Genomic DNA, 27,069 nt, shown 5'->3' with positions numbered 1-27,069 from the left:
GCTGCACTTTGCAATTATCTACAATAAAAATATTTAAGAAAGCTTTTAAACTTCGGCAAAATTTGAAAATAAGCTAGAAAAGACAATAATGCTTCATAAGAAGCGGCAAACGCATGGTATCAAAATCATTGCCTGGTGCGTAATATGTAAACACCTTTCCGCCTACAGGTCTACTGGGCCACGAAAACCAAACAATTAATTGATTTTGACGCACATTTCAATAATTAGCAGAAAGCAATTAAGGCAATCCCTTTATTTGAAAAGAGCTTCATTTAGCTAATTAGACCAAAAAACCGCAATCTACTTTTGTGCTACCCCTTAAGAAGTATGTTAACGCCAATTACAATGAGACACATTCTGAAAACATATTTAAAAGTGCGGTCCTTCATTATTATTTGAATTATTCTTCTTGAATTTCTCCAGGTGGATAAAACAAATTGCATTACCGTTAAGTTTCGTATTAAATTACAGTCACGGGGCATAGAAGTTCCAACTTTTTGATTTCAACGAGCAGATGAACGATTTTTTTAAATGTTCTGTCGTTTTCTCGGCAACTAGAGAAATTATGGTGTTAAAAAATTTGACAAATGCTGGATGAAACATCTTTGCAGACGTCTTCGCAAGCGATTCAAAGAGTTATTATTGGGTACAAATTAGTTATTTAGGAAGCTGATGACACTTTTTGCCGCCGAAAAAAGACAAATAACAGAATTAGAAAACTTACTTTGCCCGGCGTCGAAAAAGGGTCAAGTTTGTTTTGACGACGCATGCATTGAAACTTCTTGAAGCTTTTACCCAAAATTGGAAAAAACTTACTCACAACAATACTGCTAATCAAAATAATGTGCACAGGTTGGTTGAATCAGTAGTTCTTTCAAATGATTTGCTGGAACAGTTCTTTTGTTGGTTATTTTGATGCTCATACATTTGAGCTGTTTTTTGGCGCCGAGCCGAGTAACTTTCCCAAATATGTGATCTGTTTTTTTTCCGGCAGCATAAGGGGTAAGTAAAGTTCATCAGCTTCCTAAAGAACGAATTTTTTAACCATATTTCAAATTCCCCATATTGTTTGCAATGATGTTTCCCACAGCAAGAACACCTCTACAACTAGTTATGAGATACTTGCTAGTTTACGCCTTCGGAACAGAATTTTGACCTGCTTATGTCCTTTCAAACAGTTTCATTTAGCATGTTAAAAACTTAAATCTTAAATATTTAATAGTTGCAGAGAAAACGACAAAAATGCGAAGAAGAAAAACGTTCGTTTACTCGTTGAAATCAAATGACTAGTTCGGTATTTTTACACAGAGGAACCAAAGCCGTGATCGACTTCTAACTTTCGAATTTAGAAGTCGATAACGTTCTTCTATACAATAGTCGAGTTTGTATTCCTTTTCAACAAAATAATCGGACTGAACAAAACAAGAACTCAAACGTCAAACCATGAAGAATAAAATTTGGGCCTGAACCAATTTGAGTTTTTTTCTAAGAAAAAAAAACAAACAAGCCATCAGGCCTATAAAGGAGTCTTGCATACGTTCATTCACTCCTACTTCAGCAACATGAAACAAATCTGTAAAATACATGAAGCGTCAATTATATCTATATCGACGAAATCCCAGAGCCGACGAATTGATTCAAGTAGTTTTGTTAAACAAGTTTCAACCTCTAAGACGCTTAAATCCTCTTTTTTGTTTAAATATATCCTACTAGTATATCAACAAAGTTATAAGCAGTTGGACAGTAGGAGCAGTGTTATTTAACTCAAGTGTGCAGAAAAAAGTATTATCTTTTTTTAATACACTATCTTTTTAAATGTGTTAAGAACTGAGAAGTTTTTTAGAATGAATCATTTACAAAACAGATGCAGAGCTGCACTTAGCAACTATCCGCATCAAAAATACCAAAAAAAAACTTTAAAGAAACAGTGCCAGAAAAGACAACAGTGCATCATAAAAAACACGCTAAGGTATGGGGTCGAACTCACTGCTTGGTGGGTAATATGCAAACACTTATAGGATAGGACTACTGGGCCACGAACGCCCAATAATTAATAATTAAATGATTTTGACGCACACTTTAAATGTAATTAGGCATGAATTAGGGCAAGCGCTCGATTTAAGTATAAACAGAAGCTAAAAATCGCAATATAGATTTGAGCTACCCCTTAAGAAGTATGCTAATGCCATTTACAATGAGACGCATTCTGAAATTTTTTTAGAAGTGTGGTCTTTAAAAATAAAATGAGTTTTACTTGAAGTTTTCCAAGCGAAAGAATACAATAGCATAACCGCTAAGTTACTGATTAAACTACAGTCACGGGACATTGAAATTGGAAATTTTCGATGTCAACGAGCATATGAGCAATTTTTTTCCACTTTTTGTCGTTTTCTCGGCAACTACTTAAAATATAGGGTTCCAAATTTGACAAATGCTAGATGAAACATCCTTTCAAACATCCTCGCAAGCATTTCAGGGAATCGAATTTTTGGGCACATATTAGTTTTTTAGGAAGCTGACGAGCTTTATTCACACCTTTCGCTGCTGAATAAAGATAACAAACAGTATACAGAATTTAAAAAAAAAGATAATTGCCCTATAAAAACTCTTTCAAATATGTGATCTGTCTCTTTAGGCGGCATGAGGTGTAAATAAAGCTCATCAGTTTACTAAAGAACGATTTTGTGCCCAATAATTCGAATTCCTTGTTATGACTAAATGATGTTTCGACAACAAGAACATCTTTAAAACTAGTTATGAGATACTAGCAAATTTACGGCTTCGAAAAAACATTTCTCAAATTATGGCCTCCTTAAGTCCTTTCGAATAATTTGATCTAGCCTGTGTCAAAACTTGAACCCTATATTCTGAATAGTTGCAGAGAAAACGACAAAAAAGAGAAACAAAAAACCGCTCGTTTGCTTGTTGAATCAAAGAGTTACAACTTCTATGCCCGATGACTGTAGTTCCATGTTTTCACACAGAGGCAGCGGATCGGTGTTTAGCACCACTTGCGATACAAAATTTTTGAACAACGTAAAATCAAAAACTTAAAAAAAACTCGCAAAGATGAACGGAGAAGCCGAAAATTAAAAAAAAAACTTTTTGCAAATCTTAATTTTATTCTACAATGGAAAAACCTCAATCGAGAAAACCATGATTCTTTGTTTATTTTTTGTTCTTATGAAGCCATAGGTGAACTTCAAAAGTTAACATGATTTCTATATCTTTCCCTTTAACTTACTGAAACAACGAAAAAGCGTTGATAGAAAAAGTTTCAATAAACCGTTAAATTGCTTTTGCATGAAGGCGGGTATCAATCATATTAAGCAAAAAAAGCTAGCAAAAAATTTAAAAATACAGCGAATGTTTTTTTGCCTATGCAATACATCAACAGAAAATAACTTCAATACTTATCAAAATGCACACAGCTTGAAAAGTTCAATCGATGAAAAACGGAAACTACGCCGACATAAATTCAGCAGAAACAAAAACTAGAAAAATAATTTTAAAAAAACTGAAAAAATTCGATTGAAAAGCCGGATTCAACTCAGTACTTGGAGCAAAATTGTAATTCACAAACAAAGCTGATCAAATTGAACCATTGGGAAAAAGTTCGAGCAAAACTTGAAAAAATGCATAGGAAGTTTCTAAAAACATTAGTTATCGAGCTGTAAATATATATCGGACAAGTCTGAGACGTCAGGGATTCGGCTCACTGCTGCCCCAAAGGGTCCCTCGTTGTACTATTTTGAGATATGACTTTTTGGCTGACTGATTTTGAGCGAGGAGCGCACGCCAAAAAAACGCCGTTTTTTGGTCTAAACTTTCCGAAACGTGCCTAAAACGTCTTTTAGGAGACCTAAAGAAAGGTCCACAAAATTTCTTGGAAAACCTTTCACCCCCTCGAAAACCCTAGAAAACTCTACATGTTAGCGCAAGTAAAAAAATATTCCGCAAAAAATGTTGAAAAAAATGTGCTGTGCTAAGAAAACTAAGCCGACAAAATATAAGCAGAAAGACAAGCCGTAGTCCAAAAAACTGCAGACTTTTTCCCTGAATTTTGAGAGCAACAAAAATGACCTAGCTAAGTTAAAATCATTCTGTCATCAAAAAAAAACAAATTGAATAACTAGTCCTTACAATCATGTACACTGCCTCACCTGATGGTTAATTGTGCGGAACCCATTCGGAATTATGTGTTTATCTCTTTGGGGAGATAGAGGAGACGACGTGGAATGACCTGATTGGTGCAATTGCAATGACGTCATCAGGTGTTTAACTTCGTTCTGCAGCTGCTGGTTTTCCGAGTTCAGCCGATTTATTTTCTCTTCAGTGCTGCTGTTTTTGTCGTTTTGTAGTAATTCTGATTCATCAATAAAGTTCGGTGCATTCTAAATATTTGAAAAACCATCAATCAAGCGTTAGTAATTTCGAGCCGTGCTTTTAATAATGATTTCAATTTTCATGTACTTGGTCAGGGGCGGATCTAGGATTTTCTCGAGAGGGTGGGTCGGATTTTCAAAAAGTTTCGAAAATTTTGTCGACCTTTTTTTAGGTCGATCAAACTGATTTTCGGAGCTCTTCCAAATAACCAAAAAGACCCTATTTTAACCAAGTTTTCTGCGCCGCTAAATTTTGAAAAACAGGCCAACAAAAAAACGCTTTAAAAAAATTTTGACCAAGAAATCGCGTTTTTTTGGCGCGCGTTCCCCCTTCAAAATTAGTATATATTGGCGCCGAACCGCCTTTAGAACAATTTTAGGGTTCCTCACCAAAAAAGGATATCTCAAAATAGTACAAAGGGGGACCCTTTGGGTCGGCAGGGGGTCGTATTCCTGAGAGGGAGCGTCCACCCCCCCCCCCCCCGCCTTCTCCCCCCTAAATCCGCCCCTGTACTTGGTGATGATACTGATACCCTCAAGACGCATTATGCAGCGCTAGCAGAACACACTCCGTTATAAACTTCATTTTACCGAAGCTTTCCAAAAAATCTCTTCGAGCAGAAAACTTATTTATATTTCCGTGTTATTTTTTGCTTCACGAGGCCAAACTGTGCACTAGATAGGTTAAAACTTTCTCGGAGTGATTTTCACAAAAAATGAACGAACAGAAAAAAAAGAACAAAGGGAGCGTCCTTGTTGCGGAATCCGCTTATAATTCACAAAATACACAGTTTGGCCTCGTAATGTTAACACTTGGCACACAAACCCTTTTACCGCCAAAAATTATGACTACCTTTTGGACTAAAATGAATAGTTGGATGGCTATAACTTTTTGTTAGTATCCTGGAGTTAAAAGCACTTCAAAAAACTTCCGAAATTTTCGTGTTTGATGATGAAGTTTCCACTTTAAAACGTAATCATTGTCTAAATTATAGTGCTTCAGAAAAAAAAATTGAAATCTATCAAGTCCCCCTGAAACTATAATGAACAACAATTGCACTTGCAACTTCAATGAAAGCCACTTATAGCACAAGCGAAATCCGTGATGCTGCAACTTGACCAACAAAACTTGAGCTATTTTTTCTATGAAGATTTGACCAAATTTTAAAAAGCTAATAATGACTTGCGCGCTAAAGCCTGTAATTATCATGTAGGAACCAAACTTTTTGGTTCAGCCAAAAAACAGGATCAACTATTCTTTTTAAACTGCAAGTTTTTCTGACACTTGATACCTATTTCGTTATTGTTCCGTTTTGATGAAAGCAAATATATATAGCCGAGGTTGATTTTTTATTCAGATCATCTTTCAAAAGAATTTTCTTTGCTGTGATTGATCAATCACAGAAGGTTCGCACTCACCATTATACCAACCTGACTTTACGACCCCTGTGAAAAAAGTATAGCTAAACTGCTCGTTTATATTTTGATGCTGAAAATGTAACGCGCATTCTTGAAGCGTGGTGAATTATCTAGCGCCAAAAAAAAGTTCCAAACTGAATTGAGGCAAGATAATTGGTCTCATTCATTCCTTAAACGAAACAGAATTTGATACTTGAAATTTGATTCAGCAGCCTAAAATTCATAGTTTATTGTTCCGACTTCCGATGCGAAAGTAACGGAATATTTGTGCTCGGGGTGGGTTTTTTTCTTCAGACAAATTTCGAGTTTTTAACTAGCCATTTTCTGATGGAATTTTTTATATCATTCAAATGGTATTGTTGTCCTGAGCTTAAATTTGAAAAAAATTCACCTGTGATCATTTTTCGTAGAGTTATGAGGGTTTAAAGATTGCCATTTTGGCCATTTTGACCAATTTGTGACAATTTACGCGCGATATAATTCGCGCTATTAACGCGTAAGCGGAGATTTAATCCGTCTTATAAATCGTTCCAAAATGGTTGAACGAAGCTTATTTGCCATAATTGATTTGTTACAAGGAACGAAATTTCTCATTTTGTACTTTATATGGCGTGTGGGGGGATGATTTTCATAAAAAATTTCAAATTTTAGAAAAAAAAAATTTCATTTTATTTTATTTCATTTAATTTTCTTATGCTATTACTGCTGCTCCATAAACCTTAAAAGGCAGTCGGAACATTCAGTGCTTCGCCCTGATACGAGCAGTCTTGTTAATATTTGATAGACCAAAAAATATAGGAGTTGCAGTTTGTAGGAAGACGGAAAATTCATGGTTTTGCCCTTATACGTTCAATTTTATACTTTTAAATTCCAGATACAGATACACAACAAAGCTTCGTATGGAAATGGTATTATATATATACATATATACATACATATTCATTACATACATGTACATATATATATATTCAACCATGCCGAAAATTGAGCATGTTCGAATGGCATGATTTCAAATTTTGAACGGCTGCTAGTTTTGTCTGAACTCTGTATTTCGGTGGAGCAACACTGGGAGAAAAAGTTGAAAACCGCTCAGTCAATTTTGCTAGTTTGTCATATATGACGCCACGCCGGAGCATTTTTGTTTGTTTTAGCTTCCGTTATCAACTCAAATGGGTAAGTTTGTCTGCTTATCCTGCGTCAATTCAAGTTAGATAGTTTTTCAATAACCCGAGAGTGTAAAAACTTTTTTTCGCCGCTGTACCGCAACATTTTGTGTTTGAAGCTGTTAAATTTTGACACTATTCTAATTTATTTTTTCCAGATCTCAGAAGACTTGCTAGTCTTCATCTTTTTGTTGTCTCAATTTTAGCTTTGTAGATTAAAAGTATACATAACAAGACTGCTCGTATCAGGGCAAAGCCCTGAATGTTCCGACCGCCTTTTAAGATTTATGAAGCAAAAATAACTTTAAAAAATTAATTGAAATAAAATAAAATGAAGTTTTTTTTTAATTTGAATTTTTAAATGAAAATCATCCCCCACACGCCATATAAAGTACAAAAGGATAGATTTCGTTCCTTGAAACAAACCAATTATGGTAAATAAGCTTCTGTCAACCAATTTGGAACGATTTCTTAGACGGATTGAATCTCCGCTTACGCGTTAATAGCTCGAATTATATCGCGCGTTAATTGTCCCAAATTGGTCAAAATGGCCAAAATGGCAACCTTTAAACCCTCATAATTTTACGAAAAATGATCACAGGTGAAATAACTTTTCAAATTTAAGCCCAGGACAACAATACCTTTTGAATGATAAAAAAAAATTCCGTCAAAAATGGCTAGTTAAAAAGTCGAAATTTGTCTGAAGAAAAAAAAACCCACCCCGAGCACAAATGTTCCGTTACTTTCGTATCGAAAGTCGGAGCAATAAAATAGGTCGGCAAAACTCTTCCCTCACATATTTCGGTGGTGTTATACCGGCCGAAGTATCAACCCGCCAAAAATACGTGAATGTTATATAATAGTTCTGTGAAACTTACGAAACAGTTACGAAAGTTTTGCAAATTCATTCATACGATGAAACTTTTCGGCTGGCTCATATACTCCGCGCATTTTTGATTAGTTTATATTTCGGCTCGTTTATTTACTCTCCATATTTCGCTCCTCTTAAATTTAATGACTTTTTTGTAGCTCGCACAATTCGCCCCTAAAACCTCGCACACACAGTCCCGCAATAAAATCGGGGTGCATTACGTGAGGGGCAAAACATGCCAAATTCAATGACACATGTAGAAGAGCCGACTTTTTCTGAAACAATCGTATCCAAAAACTTATGCGACTCGAAATGTAAGCTAGATAAAACTCGCAACATTGTTAAATATTTCTTGAGTTGTTGAGAAAAACTCAAAAAGGAATTGAGAGGGAATCAAAATGTTTAACTCACTAAGTTGTGAAATGGGCCCGCAGATCCATTGGGGATGGATCCATTTCTTATCGGATCGACCAAAGTTGTCCCATTTCTCCCGTGTGTTATCTTATTAGAAGCTTCAGAAGACGAATGACGGAAGCTGTGGGAATGAGAATTGAAGTTTGAAGGTCTCAGTTTTTCGTCCATGTGCTCAAAGAACGTTTGAGGTGACATAGCGTTGAGCTGAAACAGATTTAATTTACAAACGATAATCGATTTCACGTTCCGCACCGCTGGTTCACGCATGTTTATTGTATCCAACACCTACTTGCTAAAAAAAAATTCTGATCAAATTGACATACTCCTTACCCACCCCCCCCCCCCCCCCCCCTCGACCCAGACTCACAAAGTTAAGATCTTTTACCCCAGCATTTTAGCTTGATTCTGATTGGCTGAAAACTCCAACTTAGAACCAAGTTAACATCCTCCCCTCAAAATATCTTCCATCCCATGTAAAATAGATCAAAGTCACATCAATATAAATGCTCTGAGAGCCGCTACATTTTTAAAATGATACTTGCTTTATGAATTAGTTTTCAAAATAAAATCCCATTTTGAATATAATAGGTTTTTACCAGAATTTTGAACCGGTTATAAGGTTTTCAATCGAGATAAAAGCCCAAGCAAGTTTCACATTTGGTTCCACAATTACTTTGGTTTACGATGCAAAAAGCATATAACACATGAAATACTGGGCAACGGATGAAACTACTTCAGTGTGTTGACAAAAATTGATTACGCTCAAAGGAGAATGATGAAAACTTTTTTGTTTCAAGCCAAATTGAAATTTTTGACAATGACAAAGCAAGAATTTCTGCCCGAATCGAACAGTTCTAAGTGTAATTACAGCAAAGTCGGCCCTACAACCAATTTTTCTAGATCAAAAACACACACCCGATAGCAGACAGATGGGCCAATTAATCGTCAACTCATGTTTTAATGGTAAAAATAGCTTAGCGACAGTTCGAAGAGTGTCTTTGACTCAAAAAAATCAGCAACGATTAATCATTTTCGGCAGTTTTCAAGTTTTTTTAAAAACATCTTAAGAAAAACAATTTTTCATAAAATTATTCCTTTTAGGAAAAATGGATCAATAAGTAGTTTTTTTGCTGGAAAATGTAAAAACTGAAAGCCACTTTCAAAACTAGAAGTCTTTTACGTTTCTTTTTGGGCCATTTGATTTCATTAAAAAAGAGCTTAGTTTGCTTTGCAATTGAGACGGTTTGAACGTAGCAAACAGACAAAAAATTGGAAAAATTGTTTTGAAATTCACAAAAAAACATAGACAGTCTTAAAATTTTTTAAATTTCTAGAACAAGCCAAAATTGACATTTTTGGAAAAAATTACCCAATTTGAGAAAACTAGATCAAAAGGTAAACTTTTTATTCCATCGGGATTCTGAAAAAAAAATTACTTTCAAAACAAGAAGTTGATAACCTTTTTGGTGATCTTTACACTTTTGCTGTTCGATAGTGGAGTTTGCCTTAAATTAAGCAAAGGAAATAAACTGAACTTAACAGAAATCAAAAAAAAGAAAAGGAAATAACCAGGTAAATATCTTCATGTAAAGTTCAAAAATTATTTTCATGCTTTTGCTTATTTAAATGAAGGAAAAAAACTAACACTTGTTAATAACAAAGTTGAGAATAACTGTTCAATCAAACGCTTTAAGTAAATTCTGTTCTAGTAAAAATACGCACATACGTAAATTGAGGTAGTAAAATTACGTAAAATCTGTTCTAGTAAAAAAAATACAAAGGTATAAACAAAGCAAACAAAAACAGTCAGCCAGAGGAAATGTTTTAAGATTTTGTGTTGATATGTTATCCTCAAAAACACTTTATTCCAACTTTTGAAAACAACCTTGGAGTTCAATTGAATATAAGATACAAAAATATGTGAAATTCATTGCGGGCAAAAAAGAAAAGAACAAACCATACAATTGACTGCGTCACGTTTTTTTTCTCAACTCACAATTAAACGTTTTTCAAAATTTTTGCAGCAACATAATATAAAACGCCGGAATACAACTAAAATGACCCTGTAGTAAAAATGTTTAGTTTCAAATAGTACTGTAAACTTTTTTGAAACGTTTTCCTCGATACATATGCATATTAAAAAAGAAGGAAAAAAAAACCAGCTACACCGAGACAAACTACAGAAAAGACGTTAAAAAGATTTAAAACAAGTTCCAAAGACGCTTCAAATGTATAACTACAATTTTGAGGTTTTTCAGAAAAAAACCGAGCAACTTTTTTTGAATAAATAGAAAAAGCTCTTTTGATCAAATTCAGAGATAAATAAGTTTATGAAAAATTGAGGCTCTTACATGAAATTCAGAAAAAAGGAAACAGTTTGTTGCTAAGCTTAATAAAAAAAATTGACAAAAGTTTCAACACCATTTGAAGGCTGTTTACTTCGACTCAAAATTTACAGAACAGGATTATCTTACTATATTTACGAAAAACACTGTCCACATTCAACAACCTCGCCGACGAAAAATGTTGAAATTTCTGAAGCTCATTTAGATGTAGCTCAAACAAACTCAGTTTACGCGTTCTCAGAGAAGTAATAAATTGTATTATAACAAAAATGTAGAAATTGGGAAATTTTTTTTAAAAAACCTGCTTTTTGCTGCATTTTTAAGAAAATACGAGGAACAGTGGGAATTCAGAAAACACGCAGTACAACACGAATATATAACAAGGATAGCCGGTTACTGTTTAATTAGCCATAGTCGTAAAAAACACAATAGTTTTTTCTTAAAATAATAGGTTTTTTTTCTGTGTGGTGTGATAAAAAGATCTGATAAAAAACCAGAACTTAAGCAAACTTGAAATTCAAAGTAAAATAAGCAAATTAAACAAAAGCTTTTTGCAAAAAATGACAAGGAAAAATATACAAAAATCAAGAAGCCGAAACTTTTCGATTCCCAAAATGCCGCGTGAAACTAAGTCAATACGGGTTTAATTAGGCCTGTTTAAGATATAATGGGCCTGCTTGCTCGCGTTACTTGCTATAAATCAGACAAAAAATCGGAATTTTATTGAAAATTTTCTAATGTCGTTCGAATCACAACTAAAATAGCTTTATAATCACTCAACTTAGTCTGATGATTGTTTGTGGTACCTCATTTTAAGTGGAAAAGAAGGACAAAAAAGAAAAAAAAACCTTGTAGCACTCCCAAATACAAAGTTCCTCCTCATTTCCTCAATGGTCGGAGCAATAAACGTTTGAAATAACTATGACTGTTGAGTTTGCTTAAGTTCTAGTTTTTTATCAGATCTTTTAATCTCACCACACAGAAAAAAAACACCTATCATTTTAATTCAGGAAACCATCGTTTCCTCAATTTGATTTAAGCAAGAAAAAAGTTGATACGTTCATACTTATTAGATTACTACATTTGTACAACAAGGAGCATTAATCAATTACAGGATGCATCGAAATGCTGATGTTACTCGGTGAAAAAAAATCTTTATCCTGTATTTTTTTTTAATTTTCAGCTTTATTCCTGGTGCAAAAAAAAAACATGGCAAATCTAACTTTATAGGGGCCAAGGTTTTCAGAAAGCTGGGTATCATGGGTATGAACAAACTCTGTTTCTTTTAAATGAGCTCCTTTTTAATGAAAACTTACACTTTTACTGCAGCAATGCCGTATGAAACCATTTTTCCAAATAGTACCGGAAAATACCAAAGTTTTCTTTGTAGCTAACTCTTGTTTTGCTGAGAATGGTATTTAGGACAAATGTTCTATTCTTACAATGAACGGTTGAAAAGATAAACAACATATTTACTCAACATACTGACGGAAAGTTTTTTTGCACCAAAGATAAAACAATGTTTGTTATAGACATCAAAAAAAGAACAAAAAGTTTAAATCAGATTAACGATGTAGAGATGGTACAACAAATGCTTAAATTTTAACACAGTAGTACAATTTATTGTGAGTTTGTTGGCAATTTTATTGTCAGAAAGGAAAATAAAACACACCACTTTTCACATGATCATCTTGAAGGAACTCCTTGTGGGAAAAAACTATCCTGCGTCAATTTAAGTTAGATAGTTTTTCAAAAACCGAGAGTGTAAAAACTTTTTTTTTGCCGCTGTACCGCAACATTTTGTGTTTGACGCTGGTAATTTTCGACACTAGTCTAATTTATTTTTTCCAGATCTCAGAAGATTTGCTAGTCTTCATCTTTTTGTTGTCTCAATTTTAACTTTGTAGATTAAAAGTATACAGTATAATAAAGGTCGACAAAACTCGTCCCTCACATATTTCGGTGGTGTTATACCGGCCGAGGTATCAACCCGCCAAAAATACGTGAATGTTATATAATAGTTCTGTAAAACTGTAAAACGAAACAGTTACGAAAGTTTTGCAAATTCATACATACGATGAAACTTTTCGGCTCGCTCATATACTCCGCGCATTTTTGATTGGTTTCTATTTCGGCTCGTTTATTTACTCTGCATATTTCGCTCCTCTTAAATTTTATGACTTTTTTGTATCTCGCACAATTCGCCCCTAAAATCTCGCACACAAGTCCCGCAATAAAATCGGGGCGCATTAAGTGAGGGGCAAAACATGCCAAACTCGATGACACATGTAGAAGAACCGACTTGTTTTGGAACAATCGTATCCAAAAACTTATGCGACTCGAAATTCAAGCTAAATAAAACTCGGAACATTGTTAAACATTTCTTGAGTTGTTGAAAAGAAATCAAAAAGCAATTGAGAAAGAATCTAAATGTTTAACTCACTGAATTGTGAAATAGGCCGACAGATCAATTGGGGAGGGATCCATTTTTTATCGGATCGACCAAAGTTGTCCCATTTCTCCCGTGTGTTATCTTATTAGTAGGTTCAGAAGACGAATGACGGAAGCTGTGGGAGTGAGAATTGAAGTTTGAAGGTCTCAGTTTTTCGTCCATGTGCTCAAAGAACGTTTGAGGTGACATAGCGTTGAGCTGAAACAGATTTAATTTGTAAACGATAATCGATTTCACGTTACGCATCGCTGGTTTACGCATAATTATTGTATTCAACACCTACTTGCTCAAAAAAAATTTCTGATCAAATTGACATACTCCTTACCCACCCCAGTAGTAGATGTTGGAGGTGATCAGGGGGGGGGGGGGTGCATGGAAGACCCCATGTATTAAGATACGTTATAGATTCCCCGGTCTTCCATGCTATGTATTAAGATAGGGAATAGATTTCCCATGTATTAAGATAGGTTATAGGTTTCCCATGTATTAAGATACGATGTTTTTGTGTCGAGTTTTTTGGAAAAATTTTGGAAAAAATTTGAGCTTTGGGAAAAAATTTGGAAAAATTTTGACAAAAATTTCAAGCTTTTTGGAAAAATTTTGACATGCGTTATCTAATTGTTTCTTATCCTTCTTGTGTAAGGTGTAGCTATAATATGTTACCTAGTCATGCTGAAACTTCGAAAAAAGTCAAGTTTTTTGAGAAAAAAAATTTAAATTACAAAGAAAGTATATAAATCACTGCAATATATATTAAGTTTACCGCAATAATATACAATTACAAACAAAAACTGCATTTTTACATAAAATTAGATATAAAATTTAAAACATGCACATCATGAATATTATTCAAGTTCTTCTGGAAGAATTTAAAAAGAAGAAATGCTGAATAAATTGCGTAAAATCCACACAAATTATCAGTTTTTTGTAGTTTCCTTTGAACCATACGCTACAATGTATTAAGATAGGGAATACCGATGGTAAGCTTTTATGGTTTGTGTGATGGTAAGATAATGATACAAAAAACGTATTTTTTTTGGTTTTTGTGTGGAAATGTTTATTTTTTTCGCAAAATTTTTGGGGGCGCGTTATCTAATTGGGAACAATTAATTGTTAATTTCGAGTAGAATTAAGCTTATGTATTTAGTTTTTTTGTGCATGATAAGTCAATGGTAAGAGTTTTTGTGCAAAAATTTGGAATTTTTACCAAAAAAAATGAAAATGTTTTCGAAAAAATTCTAATTTTTTGAGAAAAAATTGCAAAAACTTCAAGTATTTGGAAAAAATTGCAAAAATTTCAAGTATTTGGAAAAAATTGCAGAAATCTCATAACTTTGGCTAATGTATTGTTGCTTTTGATCTAATTTTAAGCATACTTTTACCTATAGATTTTAAAAATAAGCTAAGACTGTATTTTAATTGGCATTATGTTGAGACAATGATACAAAATTTTGAATAAAAAATGACTTTTTTCACAATTTTTTCTCAAAATATTGAAATACAATGAAGTTCACCTTAATTTGAGCTAAATATTTGGTTATACAATGCTCTAAACACTGAAAAGAAGGTTCATAGTAGCAGAATCAATATTGAAACTTCCGGAAAACAGTGAAATTAGTCGTAATTTTCGAGAAGGTAAAATGAAAATTAATCAAATTTACATGAAATTTTTCATTTCGAATCTTTTATTTTGGTTTTTAACTGTTTTTTTTTGTCCAGTTCAGGGATTATTTTTAGGAGTCTCAATTCAAACGAACATTAAGGGCAATATTCTATGAAAATTCTAAATCAAATTCCATGATTCAACTCCTCCTCATTTTTTTCTGATTGAATTACCCAAATTTGTACAAAAATTACAACTTGTGAGAAATTTTTTATGTTAAAAATTAGAAATTTCAGATTATTGATGAACAATGAACAATTTATTGCTAAAATTGTTTAAAATGGGATAAATGTTTCTAAAAAATTTATTCGATATTGACTCAAATTCAACAAAAACTTCTTCATAACTGATGATTCAACTCTGTTGCTTCTGCAACATAATTTTCAAGATTTTCCGTAGAGTTTTCGATGTTTTAAAGTTATTCTTGCTTTCTGTTTAATACATGTTTTTGCTATTGAACACACTTTACTAGAAAATTTAATCAAAACTGGAGAATTTAGGAGGAAAATAGTATCAATTGAACGAACAATTCGCTGGCAGAGATGAAATTAGCGTTGAAATTAGATGAAATTAGCAATGAAATTATTACCGTATAATTATTACAATAAAAAATGTTAATATCTTCCTCAAAGTTCCCCTGTTCAGTTGCTATCGTAAACTATTTATGCAAAAATACACATTTTGAGATCAATAACTATTACTTTTTTTGCAAAATAGTTATTAACTCGCTTTTTTTTTCATTTATGAAGGAAACTTTCTCAAAAATATCCAAGTGAGAAAGAATTGGTGCTAGTTAAAGCATTCAAAAAGATATGTACAAAATGAGAATATAAAGGTGTATTTTTACGATCTAAGAACAAATTAGGAGCAGCTCTATTAGTTATAATCTGAAAATCTCCGGAAATACGCAAGAGAACCTAGTTTCTAACATCTACAATATAAGAATTGCTGGAAGAGCGAGTCTCAAAAAATTGTATTAGCAAAGCAAATCAAGGTGCAAACTGGAACAATTGTGTAATTTTCCGCTTTTTATTAAGAAAAAACTCTATGTAGTAATGTATTGTATATAGTGATGTATATTCTATGTAGTATTGTGTATGTATGTAATTTTTGTGTATTGTATATAGCAAGGAAATGTAGATCTTGAAAGCAAGTTTTTGATTGATGCTTTGTGTATCTTCTTCCAAAAGATGTCGAATTGGGTTTGCTTCACAAAAATTATCCTCAAAACATTTGATCTTTCATATAAAGTACCTTATATATCAAATGATAACAATTTTTTCCAATGAATTATGCATAAATATAAGACTTTGAAAATTTTTATGTCGGATTTTTTCTCAAGATATACTTTTTAAGCTAAATTTTAGTAAAATTATCTCAAAACTCCTAAGGAATAAATTGAGTTTCTATCTCAATTTAGCATTTTCTCAGTTTCTGCTTCATCTACTATCTACCAAATGAATCCAATTTGGCAAATTTTTACTTGAAAATTGAATTTTAGATGGAAAAATGTATCGTTTCAACAAACGTTCAATAATCCTAAGCTGAATTAACACCATAAATCCTTTACTAAAAGCCTTTAAAGGATTTCCTCAACCTCATAACTGTATATTGCTGTTTTAAATCTGAATTTCTATTTTAGACTAAATTTTTAGTTGGAATGATGTATATCATTATCTTGAAACTTTCAAAGTTTAGCAAAATATACATTTTTCCCAGGTCATTTATCAATTTCTTTTCTGAAATCATCAAAAAAAAACAATAGAAAACATAATTCTTAATAATTCAAACCACATTATCTGCTTAAAAAGATTTTTTCTCCATGAACACTTTTACAAGCACTAAACAAGGAAAACTTTAAAATAGTAACTACAAAAAACCTTTCAATTAGTTGATGTTTTCCAAATATCCAAGTTTTACAATTTTTAGGCGCATACTTAAATACTCATTAGCAAATGTTATGCACTCTACTATAAATTTATCACAACAAAGTCTCCGCAAGCTTGCAACCAAAGGAGTTTTTACTGTTGATTAAAAGTTTTCGGATCGAGTTCCATGGAAAGCTTCACGACTATTTGAACTCGATTTTTGCTGTCTTTAACATTTGAATGATAAAATAAATGACAGTTCAGGTAATGTAATGAAAACACTGTATAATTTCTGACTAGATTTGTTACAATTGCTGAGACCTTCCAGATTCAGTAAAAACTAATAATCATAGTAATTTCTATGTTTTTTTTTTAAAAGTAAAAACTTTACCTTCTCCTGAAGTGTGTTTGGAGACTGCTGAGCGCATAATTTAATATTATGCTGAAAATGCTTCTTCTTTAAATGATTAGCAAGTTCCTCGCTGCTATAAGTAAAAAAATTACAGTTAGAACACTTCAAAACACCACATGTTCTACGATGCCTTGATGCATCTTTGTGAGTGTGTTCCCTGCCACATTCCTCACATTTGACTTTCTCGTTTCGGTTAAGGGCAGGCATTATCTAAAAAGAATTGGGACGTTAGAAATGTTCCAAAATTAAAAACTTAGAGTACCAATTGAATGAAAATACTTACTTTTTTCTTTTCGTGAAGTAACGAAATGTAAAATTTGAAGTAAAATTCAATTGACTGTTTCTGATTGGCAAACAAAATGAATGATTTAACCCAATAAAATAAGTGTATTTATACTATCAATGATGCCTACGCAATTATCCTTTTATGGTAATGACGTCATTCTTTGAATAGAAGTGACGTCACCACCTACGCAATTTTCCTTTTATGGTAATGACGTCATACCTTCGAAAGTTCCACAATTTTCAGAAATATTTTCAACCAATCAGAACTAAGCAGTTTCTAGACATAAATTTGGATCCAAAATATTCATTTTTGAAGAATGTCAATTAAAAAACATTTGAACTTTCTCGAATTACTTTACAAGATAAAAGAAAATATTCCGTGTGATTTCCTTATTGATGAAATAGATGTAGATTTTTACTTTTTTCACAATTTTTTGGACGTTTATGTTGTCCAAAAAATAGAGTTCTTCGACTAAGTAAAGGTCTCTTTAGGGAAATTTACTCAATCAAAGAATTTATTTTTGATCCACATATTGCGTATCAAAGTTATAAAATTACTGCTGAGTTACACCTGACAAGAAAAGAAATTTTATTTATTTTAGAAAACTTGAAGTTAATAAAAAAAGTCGTACGATAATATTTCAAAGACTCTTTTTACTCCCTACCCAACTCCCAAATTTGTCAAAACTCCCCAGCAAAGTTCTTTATTCCTCCATTGTTTTTTAAAGATTTTCAAAGTTCAAAACGTTGCATGATCAGGTTTGGTATCAGATTTTCAGAGATTTGCTTTGAAAGAACTTGACTATCTGCTGAAAAATCAACAATTTCTCATCGATTATATAAAAAAAATTTAGTTAACTTGATGAGAAGACTTGCAGAGATGCTACTTTTATTAATTTTTCTTCTTTTGTTACTTACATCGGCAATATTTCTTATTTTTACAGCAAACAACTTTTGGTCATTTATTTTTGCGATTGCTTTTGTGTATATTTTTACTTATTTGGAAGACTTAAGTCCTTAAAAGGTTCCTTTGATTGGATACGACAACTTGAACAAAAATGAACATTTTTGTGATTGGAAACGAAAATGTGTAAAATGGAGCTTTGTTTCCAATTGGACACGAGTTTTCTATAAGAATTCCATAAAAGGAAACTAAAATCTGATTGGACACGACTACAATCCAAATAAGGAAAATCCATTCTGATTGGTTAAACCTACACATTCCAGTTGAAGAAATACCTCACTCCTAACTAAAAAATCATTTTATTTTCAACTAAACCACCGTCCAATACCTCCTCCCTCAGCTCTAAACACCCTAATTTCAACTTAATTTTTGTAAGGTTCCCCCTTCTCTCAGTTCTTTTTTGTTTTTGCTCTTTTAGTCATCTTATTGCTCAAAATGATCTTCTCAGTACAAAACAACAACCTTATGTTCTCGGTGGAATTTTCGGCTGTTTAGTACAAATCCAAGTGCTAGAAACAGTTTGTGGAGTTTTTCTGGCACGAATGGACATCCCAATCCAAGTCTGGCACACGGTGGAAGTGATGCGAAGTGATTTCAGCGAGCATCATATGATGCAAGTTCCCATCACAGAGAACCAACTAGGAACCATGCAAATGATTGAGGAAGTGGCCGAGCATGTGGGAACGAACTACCCCGAAATTCCTGACTCTAGATATGTGACCCAACCATTCGACGACTTCCTCTTTCCTTGGGAAGAGGGATCTGTGGACAACCCAATTACCATCGAAGAGGATGAGGGGTTCTCTGAGCCAAGAACTCCAGTCAGAGAACCACCAGTGATGGAGGCAAGACCAGCTTTGCGCTCCATTGAGAACTTGCAAAATTCTTCAGCTGCTCGACAGCTCTTTGATTTGTAAATAAATTGGTTATTGTCTTGTGTTTTGTAATTTAATTCTTTGCATCTAGTATATATATTTCTTAAAGAGATAGGAACAAAGCAATCATAGAAAAGTTTATTAAGAAATTTCAATGGTAAAACTTTGTTGAAAATGAAACTAATTATGCATCTGGTAAATACTTTTACATAGTTTTGTTAGAAAGATGGCAAAAAAAAATTAAACCAATTTTTGCAAACATGTTAAAAACTTTACATTAATTTTTCTACCATGCAAAAGTTTTTATAATATTTCTTGCACACTTGTTAAAAAAATCAAAGAAATTCTCGCAAATTAAGAAAAATTTCAGTAAATATTTTCGCTTTTTAAAGAAAACTGAAAGAGGATTTTCTTGCACTGTTAATAATTAAAGTAAATGAAAATCTTTGTTTTCATTTTGATCATAAAAAAATCTATGTTTTGCATGTATATTGATCAAAAACATCGGAAAAATAATGTATCAAGATAGGGAATAACACTCAAAGTCAGCAATTATGAAAATATTTTAGCATTAATTTAACAAGTTTTTTACATTAAAATATTGCAATTTTCGCATTTGCATAAGAAAAAAGAAGTTTGGTTTTTTTTTTTTTTTTTGAAAAATCATGAAAAAAGTTGCATCGTGCAAAAAATTTTCCTGAAAAATTTTGCATATTTAAAAAAAAAAAATATTACAAATTTTGCAATAAGCAAAAATTTTCATAATATTTTTGCATACTTGTTAAAAAAAATCAAAGAAAATCTCGCAAATTAAGAAAAACTTCATTAAAAACTTTTGGCATTAAAAAAAAATTGAAAGAGGATTTTCTTGCACTGTTAATAATTAAAGTAAATGAAAATCTTTGTTTTAATTTTGATCATAAAAACATCTATGTTTTGCATGTAGATTGATCAAAAATATCGTAAAAACAATGTATTAAGATAGGGAAAAGCACTCAAAGTCAGCAAACATGAAAATATTTTAGCATTAATTTAACAAGTTTCTTACATTAAAATTTTGCAATTTTCGCATTTGCATAAGAAAAAAGAAGTTTGGTTTTTGCATATTTTTTTTGAAAAATCATGTAAAAAGTTGCATCGTGCGAAAAGTTTTCCTGAAACATTTTGCATAATTTAAAAAAAAAACATTAAAAATTTTGCAATAAGCAAAAATTTTCATAATATTTTTGCATACTTGTTAAAAAAAAATCAAAGAAAATCTCGCAAATTAAGAAAAACTTCGTTAAATACTTTCGCATTTTAAAACAAAATGAAAGAGGATTTTCTTGCACTGTTATTAATTAAAGAAAATGAAAATCTTTGTTTTAATTTTGATCATAAAAAAAATCTATGTTTTGCATGTATATTGATCAAAAACATCGGAAAAACAATGTATCAAGATAGGGAATAGCACTCAAAGTCAGCAAATATGAAAATATTTTAGCATTAATTTAACAAGTTTTTTACTATAAAATTTTGCAATTTTCGCATTTGCATAAGAAAAAAGAAGTTTGGTGTTTGCATATTTTTTTTTTGAAAAATCATGTAAAAAGTTGCATCGTGCGAAAAATTTTCTTGAAAAGTTTTGCATATTTTTAAAAAAAAACATTACAAATTTTGCAACATGCAAAAATTTTCATAATTTTTTTGCATACTTGTTAAAAAAAAATCAAAGAAAATCTCGCAAATTTAGAAAAAATTTCATTAAATAATTTCGCATTTTAGAGAAAGCCAAAAGAGAATTTTCTTGCACTGTTAATAATTAAAGTAAATGAAAATCTTTATTTTCATTTTGATCATAAAAAAATCTATGTTTTGCATGTATATTGATCAAAAACATCGGAAAAACAATGTATCAAGATAGGGAATAGCACTCAAAGTCAGCAAATATGAAAATATTTTAGCATTAATTTAACAAGTTTCTTACATTAAAATTTTGCAATTTTCGCATTTGCATAAGAAAAAAGAAGTTTGGTTTTTGCATATTTTTTTTGAAAAATCATGTAAAAAGTTGCATCGTGCGAAAAGTTTTCCTGAAACATTTTGCATATTTAAAAAAAAAAAACATTACGAATTTTGCAATAAGCAAAAATTTTCATAATATTTTTGCATACTTGTTTAAAAAAATCAAAGAAATTCTCGCAAATTAAGAAAAACTTCGTTAAATACTTTCGCATTTAAAAAAAAAGTGAAAGAGGATTTTCTTGCACTGTTAATATTTAAAGAAAATGAAAATCTTTGTTTTAATTTTGATCTTAAAAAAAATCTATGTTTTGCATGTATATTGATCAAAAATATCGGAAAAACAATGTATTAAGATAGGGAATAGCACTCAAAGTCAGCAATTATGAAAATATTTTAGCATTAATTTAACAAAGTTTTTACATTAAAATTTTGCAATTTTCGCATTTGCATAAGAAAAAAGAAGTTTGGTTTTTGCATATTTTTTTTTGAAAAATCATGAAAAAAGTTGCATCGTGCGAAAAATTTTCTCGAAAAGTTTTGCATATTTTAAAAAAAAACATTACAAATTTTGCAACATGCAAAAATTTTCATAAATTTTTTGCATACTTGTTAAAAAAAAATCAAAGAAAATCTCGCAAATTAAGAAAAATTTCATTAAATATTTTCGCATTTTAGAGAAAGCCGAAAAATGATTTTCTTGCACTGTTAATAATTAAAGTAAATGAAAATCTTTGTTTTAATTTCGATCATAAAAAAATCTATGTTTTGCATGTAGATTGATCAAAAATATCGTAAAAACAATGTATTAAGATAGGGAATAGCACTCAAAGTCAGCATTTATGAAAATATTTTAGCATTAATTTAACAAGTTTTTTACTATAAAATTTTGCAATTTTCGCATTTGCATAAGAAAAAAGAAGTTTGGTGTTTGCATATTTTTTTTTGAAAAATCATGTAAAAAGTTGCATCGTGCGAAAAATTTTCTTGAAAAATTTTGCATATTTTTAAAAAAAAACATTACAATTTTTGCAACATGCAAAAATTTTCGTAATATTTTGCATACTTGTTAAAAAAAATCAAAGAAAATCTCGCAAATTAAGAAAAACTTCATTAAATATTTTCGCATTTTAAAGAAAACTGTAACAAGATTTTCTTGCAATGTTGAAAATTAAAGTTTAAGAGTTTCTTTCTTTTAAGTTTGATCAGAAAAAATCTATTTTTGCACGTATCTAAATCAAAAACATCAGAAAAACAGTGTATTAAGATACGGAAAAGCACTCGAACTCATCAATACCGATGATTTCTAAACAATAAGAAAAAAGAAGTTAGGTTTTGCAAATGTACATATTTTTTAAAATATGAAAAAGTTGCGTTCTGCAACAAACTTTCTATAAAATACGCATATTTGATATAAAATGATTGATTTTTTTTGCATCTTGTAATTAAGTAACATACATTTATTCGTTGAAAAGCAGTTGAATTGAAATTTAATTAACCTTGACTAGATTTTTATGAAGATATAATCAAAAACTAATAGAAAAATTGACACGCTCACTATTTACAGAACCATAACCATCAATAAAACAATCAATTATTTTGAACAATTCAGATTCATATTTTGAGTTTTGTACTTTTCGAATTCTGTCTAAAAATGCTGAGCCAAGAGTTTGTGTAGATGCAAGTTTTTGATTAGAACTTAGATAATGTTTTTTGAATTTTTTGCGAACAAGTCGTTTCCTTGATACGCTTGGTGTTTTTTCTGCTCCTTTCCATCGTAAATTATGCTGAAATCCACAACTAAGCTGATTGAAGACTTCCCCACTTGATGTGAAAATACTCGGAAAGAATCTGTGCTTGTACAAAGTGTAAAGACAACCAATTTCTTGATATATGTATTGATATTTGTCTAATCTCTGAAGAATTTGGTTAAGGGATGTTCCATTTAAAATTATATGAAATTTGCAGTTTTGCAAGGAACAGAAAGAATCGTGAGTAGACACGCAATAATCTTGGGTTACTATGTATTTTTCGTAAAAATCGTTGGAAACAGAAATAAACAATGATTTACTATAATAATCTGAATAAAAGCTGGGAAGAGCTTGACACATAGCAGCTGCCATTGGGAAAAATGATTTTGCAGAAAATGGTTGAGTTATATAGTAGTAGTAACGCCTACGCAGCTTCCATATAGGGAAATCGTTCCATATTTGGTACTAATTCCATATATGGAAATGGCGATGACTCATACTGCTTACTTCCATTTTCATTTAATCTCAAATTCATTTCTCTCATTTCTCCTCATCTGATCAGTTTGTTCTTCAAAATGTACTCGAGAAAAGTTGATAGTCCCAACTATATTGAATTTTCAAAAAATCAAAAAAGAATTGGGAGATTTGTTTGGTTCTAAAAATCCTACAAGGGGAAAATATGCTTGGAACCGTGCTTTCAACTATTAAACATAAATGATTTGGGACAACTTGAAAAGTCTCAACAAGTCTGTCTTAGTGAAAAAGAAGGCGAAGCAATATCCGCAATACGGAATACTAATATTCACGATGCTGAAAATCTTGGACTCGTACCTATATATGAAGCCAAATCTGGCAGAGAATCAACTATGGATCAGGAGCTCGACATCTGTAATAGAGTATATGAAATAGCAACGTACAACATGAGGAGGGTATGTGTCACAATCAAGAAGTACAACGTGAACAAGCCACCCTACATTCGGATTCGACTCTTCACTGCAAAGGAAAATGAAGACTTGAAGCAAGTTGCATATGTCAACTATACTTTGAATGAATTCAAACAACTGTCCCAAATATTGTTGATAATATTAAACCTCAGTAAAGCTTTGTGATGTTTTGCATGTTTGGTAATTGAGATATTATTGGTTCAAAACTATTTTTTCTCACTAAAGTGTATATTTAGATCTATAACATCTGAGGAAAAGTCAGACAAAACATACAATTTAATCAAAATTGACATAAAACACTAAGCAATTATAAAATGATTTTCCAGTATTTGCTTATGAAATTACAGATAAATTTATTTAATAATTGTTTTCATCAAAATTTAGCTAAATTTTGCCGCAATTTAAGAAAATTACAAACAAGAATGTATATTTAGTTGAAAACATTATCATTATTTTTTTAAGATTTTTTGAATTTCATTGGTTGTTTTCAATTTTTTTCTGCCTTAATTTGAGGTTTTTATTGGTTACTTGAATTTCCTTGAAACTAATTAGACTCTAAATAACTAAAAAATATTTACGGTGATTGTTACTACAAAATACTTTAAAAATGATAAAACAGTTCGAGTTTTTTAAGTTTCTTCATATATTTCAGTAAGAAAAATGTTTCCATCAAAAGCGTTTTCAATGTCTGAATTGAACATTTATCAGATTTTAAAATTGAACTACTACAAAAAACTACAAGAGTGGTGGACAGATGAAGTTGATGGAGATTGTATTAGATTTAACTTGTATAGAAACACAGAATGTTCAATAGTTTTGATAAAAAGATGGAGAGGAGATTACAAAAAAGAAGAGTACTGTCAGATTTATCAACAATGTTTTTATTTAGAAGAGTTAACTCAGATTGAGTGATCGATCAGTAAAAAACAAAACAATGGAAGAGCCTATGAAACAAAAATTGGAGATAAGGAACATCAATTCGATTACTGTTTTGAATTTGATACAAATACAAAATCCAGATTTGTCAGAATATCTTTTGATCGTCTATCCAAATTTAATAGACTTCCGGTTGTTTATACTACAATATACCAAAAAGAAAACGATAAAAAAGTATATTTTGGTAATTTCTTTTTTCACTGGTTAGAAATAGCACAAATCGAAAAAATTTTGATCGAAATTTCAAAATTTGAATTGAATATCGAAAAAAAAACAATATATACTAGACTCAGAAATCTCATTTATCCCACTAGGGTATCAAACTTCAAATCTTGGCTATGTTGGAAAAATTCAAAAAAATTTATCGATTAAGAAGTTTCATAAACATAGTCTGGTTCTGATCTACAAAGTTTTTTAAAATCTGTGATTACTTCATTCTGATTGGTTATTACACAAATAATGTCTGTGAAAGTATCCTCAAAATCTACAAATTTTAAAGAAATTGTTGAAAAATTCATGAGAAGAAGAGCTCAAATCTGATTGGTTGACATTAAATTTCTTGAAAATTTTATGACTTTTGAAGCTCAATTCTGATAGGTTGACATTGAATTTGTTGAAAATTACATGTTTTTTGAAGCTCAATTCTGATTGGTGGACATTGAATTTAATGAAAATTACATGACTATTGAAGCTCGATTCTGATTGGTTGATATCAGAAAATATAAAAGTTTCCTTGTAATTAATGCTCGATTCTGATTGGTTGATACTTTTAAAAACTCCATGGTTAGATTGGATGATTTTTATTTCAGCTAGGCTAAATAGCATATCCATTCTGATTTTCTTTCTCGTTAAAAACAATTGATTAATAAGTTTGCTGTTTTTATTTACTTTTTTTTTTGAGGTTATTCAACTCACCTTATCTAAAAATTTGGTACATTTTAAATCTCCCATTTAATTTTTCATTACTATTGAGATGCCGTCACTCAATTGAAACAAAAGAGTTGCATGTCTTGAATGTGGCAGGGCATACACTCACAAAGATGCATCAAGACATCGTAGAACATGTGGTTTTGAAGTGTTCTAACTGTAATTTTTATACTTATAGCAGCGAGGAACTCGCTAATCATTTCAAGAAGAAGCATTTTCAGCATAATGTTAAATTATGTGCTCAGCAGTCTCCAAACACACTTCAGGAGAAAGTAAAATTTTTAATTAAAAAAAACATAGAAATTACTATGATTATTAGTTTTTACTGAACCTGAAAGGTCTCAGCAATTGTAACAAATCTAGTCAAAAATTGTACAGTGTTTTCATTACATTATCTGAACTGTCATTTATTTTTTTATTCAAAGGTTTTGATTGATGTTAAAGACAGAGCAAAAATCGAGTTCAAACCGTCGTGAAGCGTTCCATGGAACTCGATCCGAAAACTTTTAATCAACAGTAGAAACTCCCTTGGTTGCAAGCTTGCGGAGACTTTGTTGCGATAAATTTGTAGTAGAGTGCATAACATTTGCTAATGAGTATTTAAGTATGCGCCTAAAAATGCCTAAAAATTGCAAAACTTGGATATTTGGAAAACATCAACTAATTGAAAGGTTTTTTGTAGTTACTATTTTAAAGTTTTCCTTGTTTAGTGCTTGTAAAAGTGTTCATGGAGAAAAAATCTTTTTAAGCAGATAATGTGGTTTGAATTATTAAGAATTATGTTTTCTATTGTTTTTTTTGATGATTTCAGAAAAGAAATTGATAAATGACATGGAAAAAATGTATATTTTGCTAAACTTTGAAAGTTTCAAGATAATGATATACATCATTCCAACTAAAAATTTAGTCTAAAAAGTTGAAATTCAGATTTAAAACAGCATTATACAGTTATGAGGTTGAGAAAATCCTTTAAAGGCTTTTAGTAAAGGATTTATGGTGTTAATTTAGTTTCGGATTATTGAACGTTTGTTGAAACGATACATTTTTCCATCTAAAATTCAATTTTCAAGTAAAAATTTGCCAAATTGGATTCATTTGGTAGATAGTAGATGAAGCAGAAACTGAGAAAATGCTAAAATGAGATAGAAACTCAATTTATTCCTTAGGATTTTTGAGATAATTTTACTAAAATTTAGCTTAAAAAGTATATCATGAGAAAAAATCCGACATAAAAATTTTCAAAGTCTTATATTTATGCGTAATTCATTAGAAAAAATTGTTATCATTTGATATATAAGGTACTTTATATGAAAGATTATATGTTTTGAGATTAATTTTTGTGAAGCAAACCCAATTCGACATCTTTTGAAAGAAGATACACAAAGCATCAATCA

At 31.2% G+C, this 27,069-nt stretch overlaps 2 protein-coding genes across 3 annotated transcripts in view; both read right to left on the bottom strand.

Annotated features, from left to right (window-relative positions):
- LOC134844987 (peripheral-type benzodiazepine receptor-associated protein 1-like) overlaps nt 1–8,519 on the bottom strand; it is a gene marked incomplete in the record, with an annotated part of 60,018 nt that extends 51,499 nt beyond the window's left edge. The window contains 3 exon segments of the mRNA XM_063861815.1: nt 4,164–4,394; nt 8,250–8,456; nt 8,505–8,519. Of these exon segments, the coding sequence (XP_063717885.1) occupies nt 4,164–4,394; nt 8,250–8,456; nt 8,505–8,519 (453 nt within the window).
- Nucleotides 1–27,069, bottom strand: part of LOC134844272 (meiosis-specific nuclear structural protein 1-like) — a 310,596-nt gene that overhangs the window by 177,628 nt on the left and 105,899 nt on the right. The window lies entirely within an intron of this gene.

The sequence above is a fragment of the Symsagittifera roscoffensis genome, chromosome 4 (assembly GCF_963678635.1).
Source record: "Symsagittifera roscoffensis chromosome 4, txSymRosc1.1, whole genome shotgun sequence".
NCBI classification, from domain to species: Eukaryota; Metazoa; Xenacoelomorpha; order Acoela; family Convolutidae; genus Symsagittifera; species Symsagittifera roscoffensis.
Note: the sequence above shows the minus strand (reverse complement) of the source record. Positions and strands in the feature narration are given on the sequence as shown.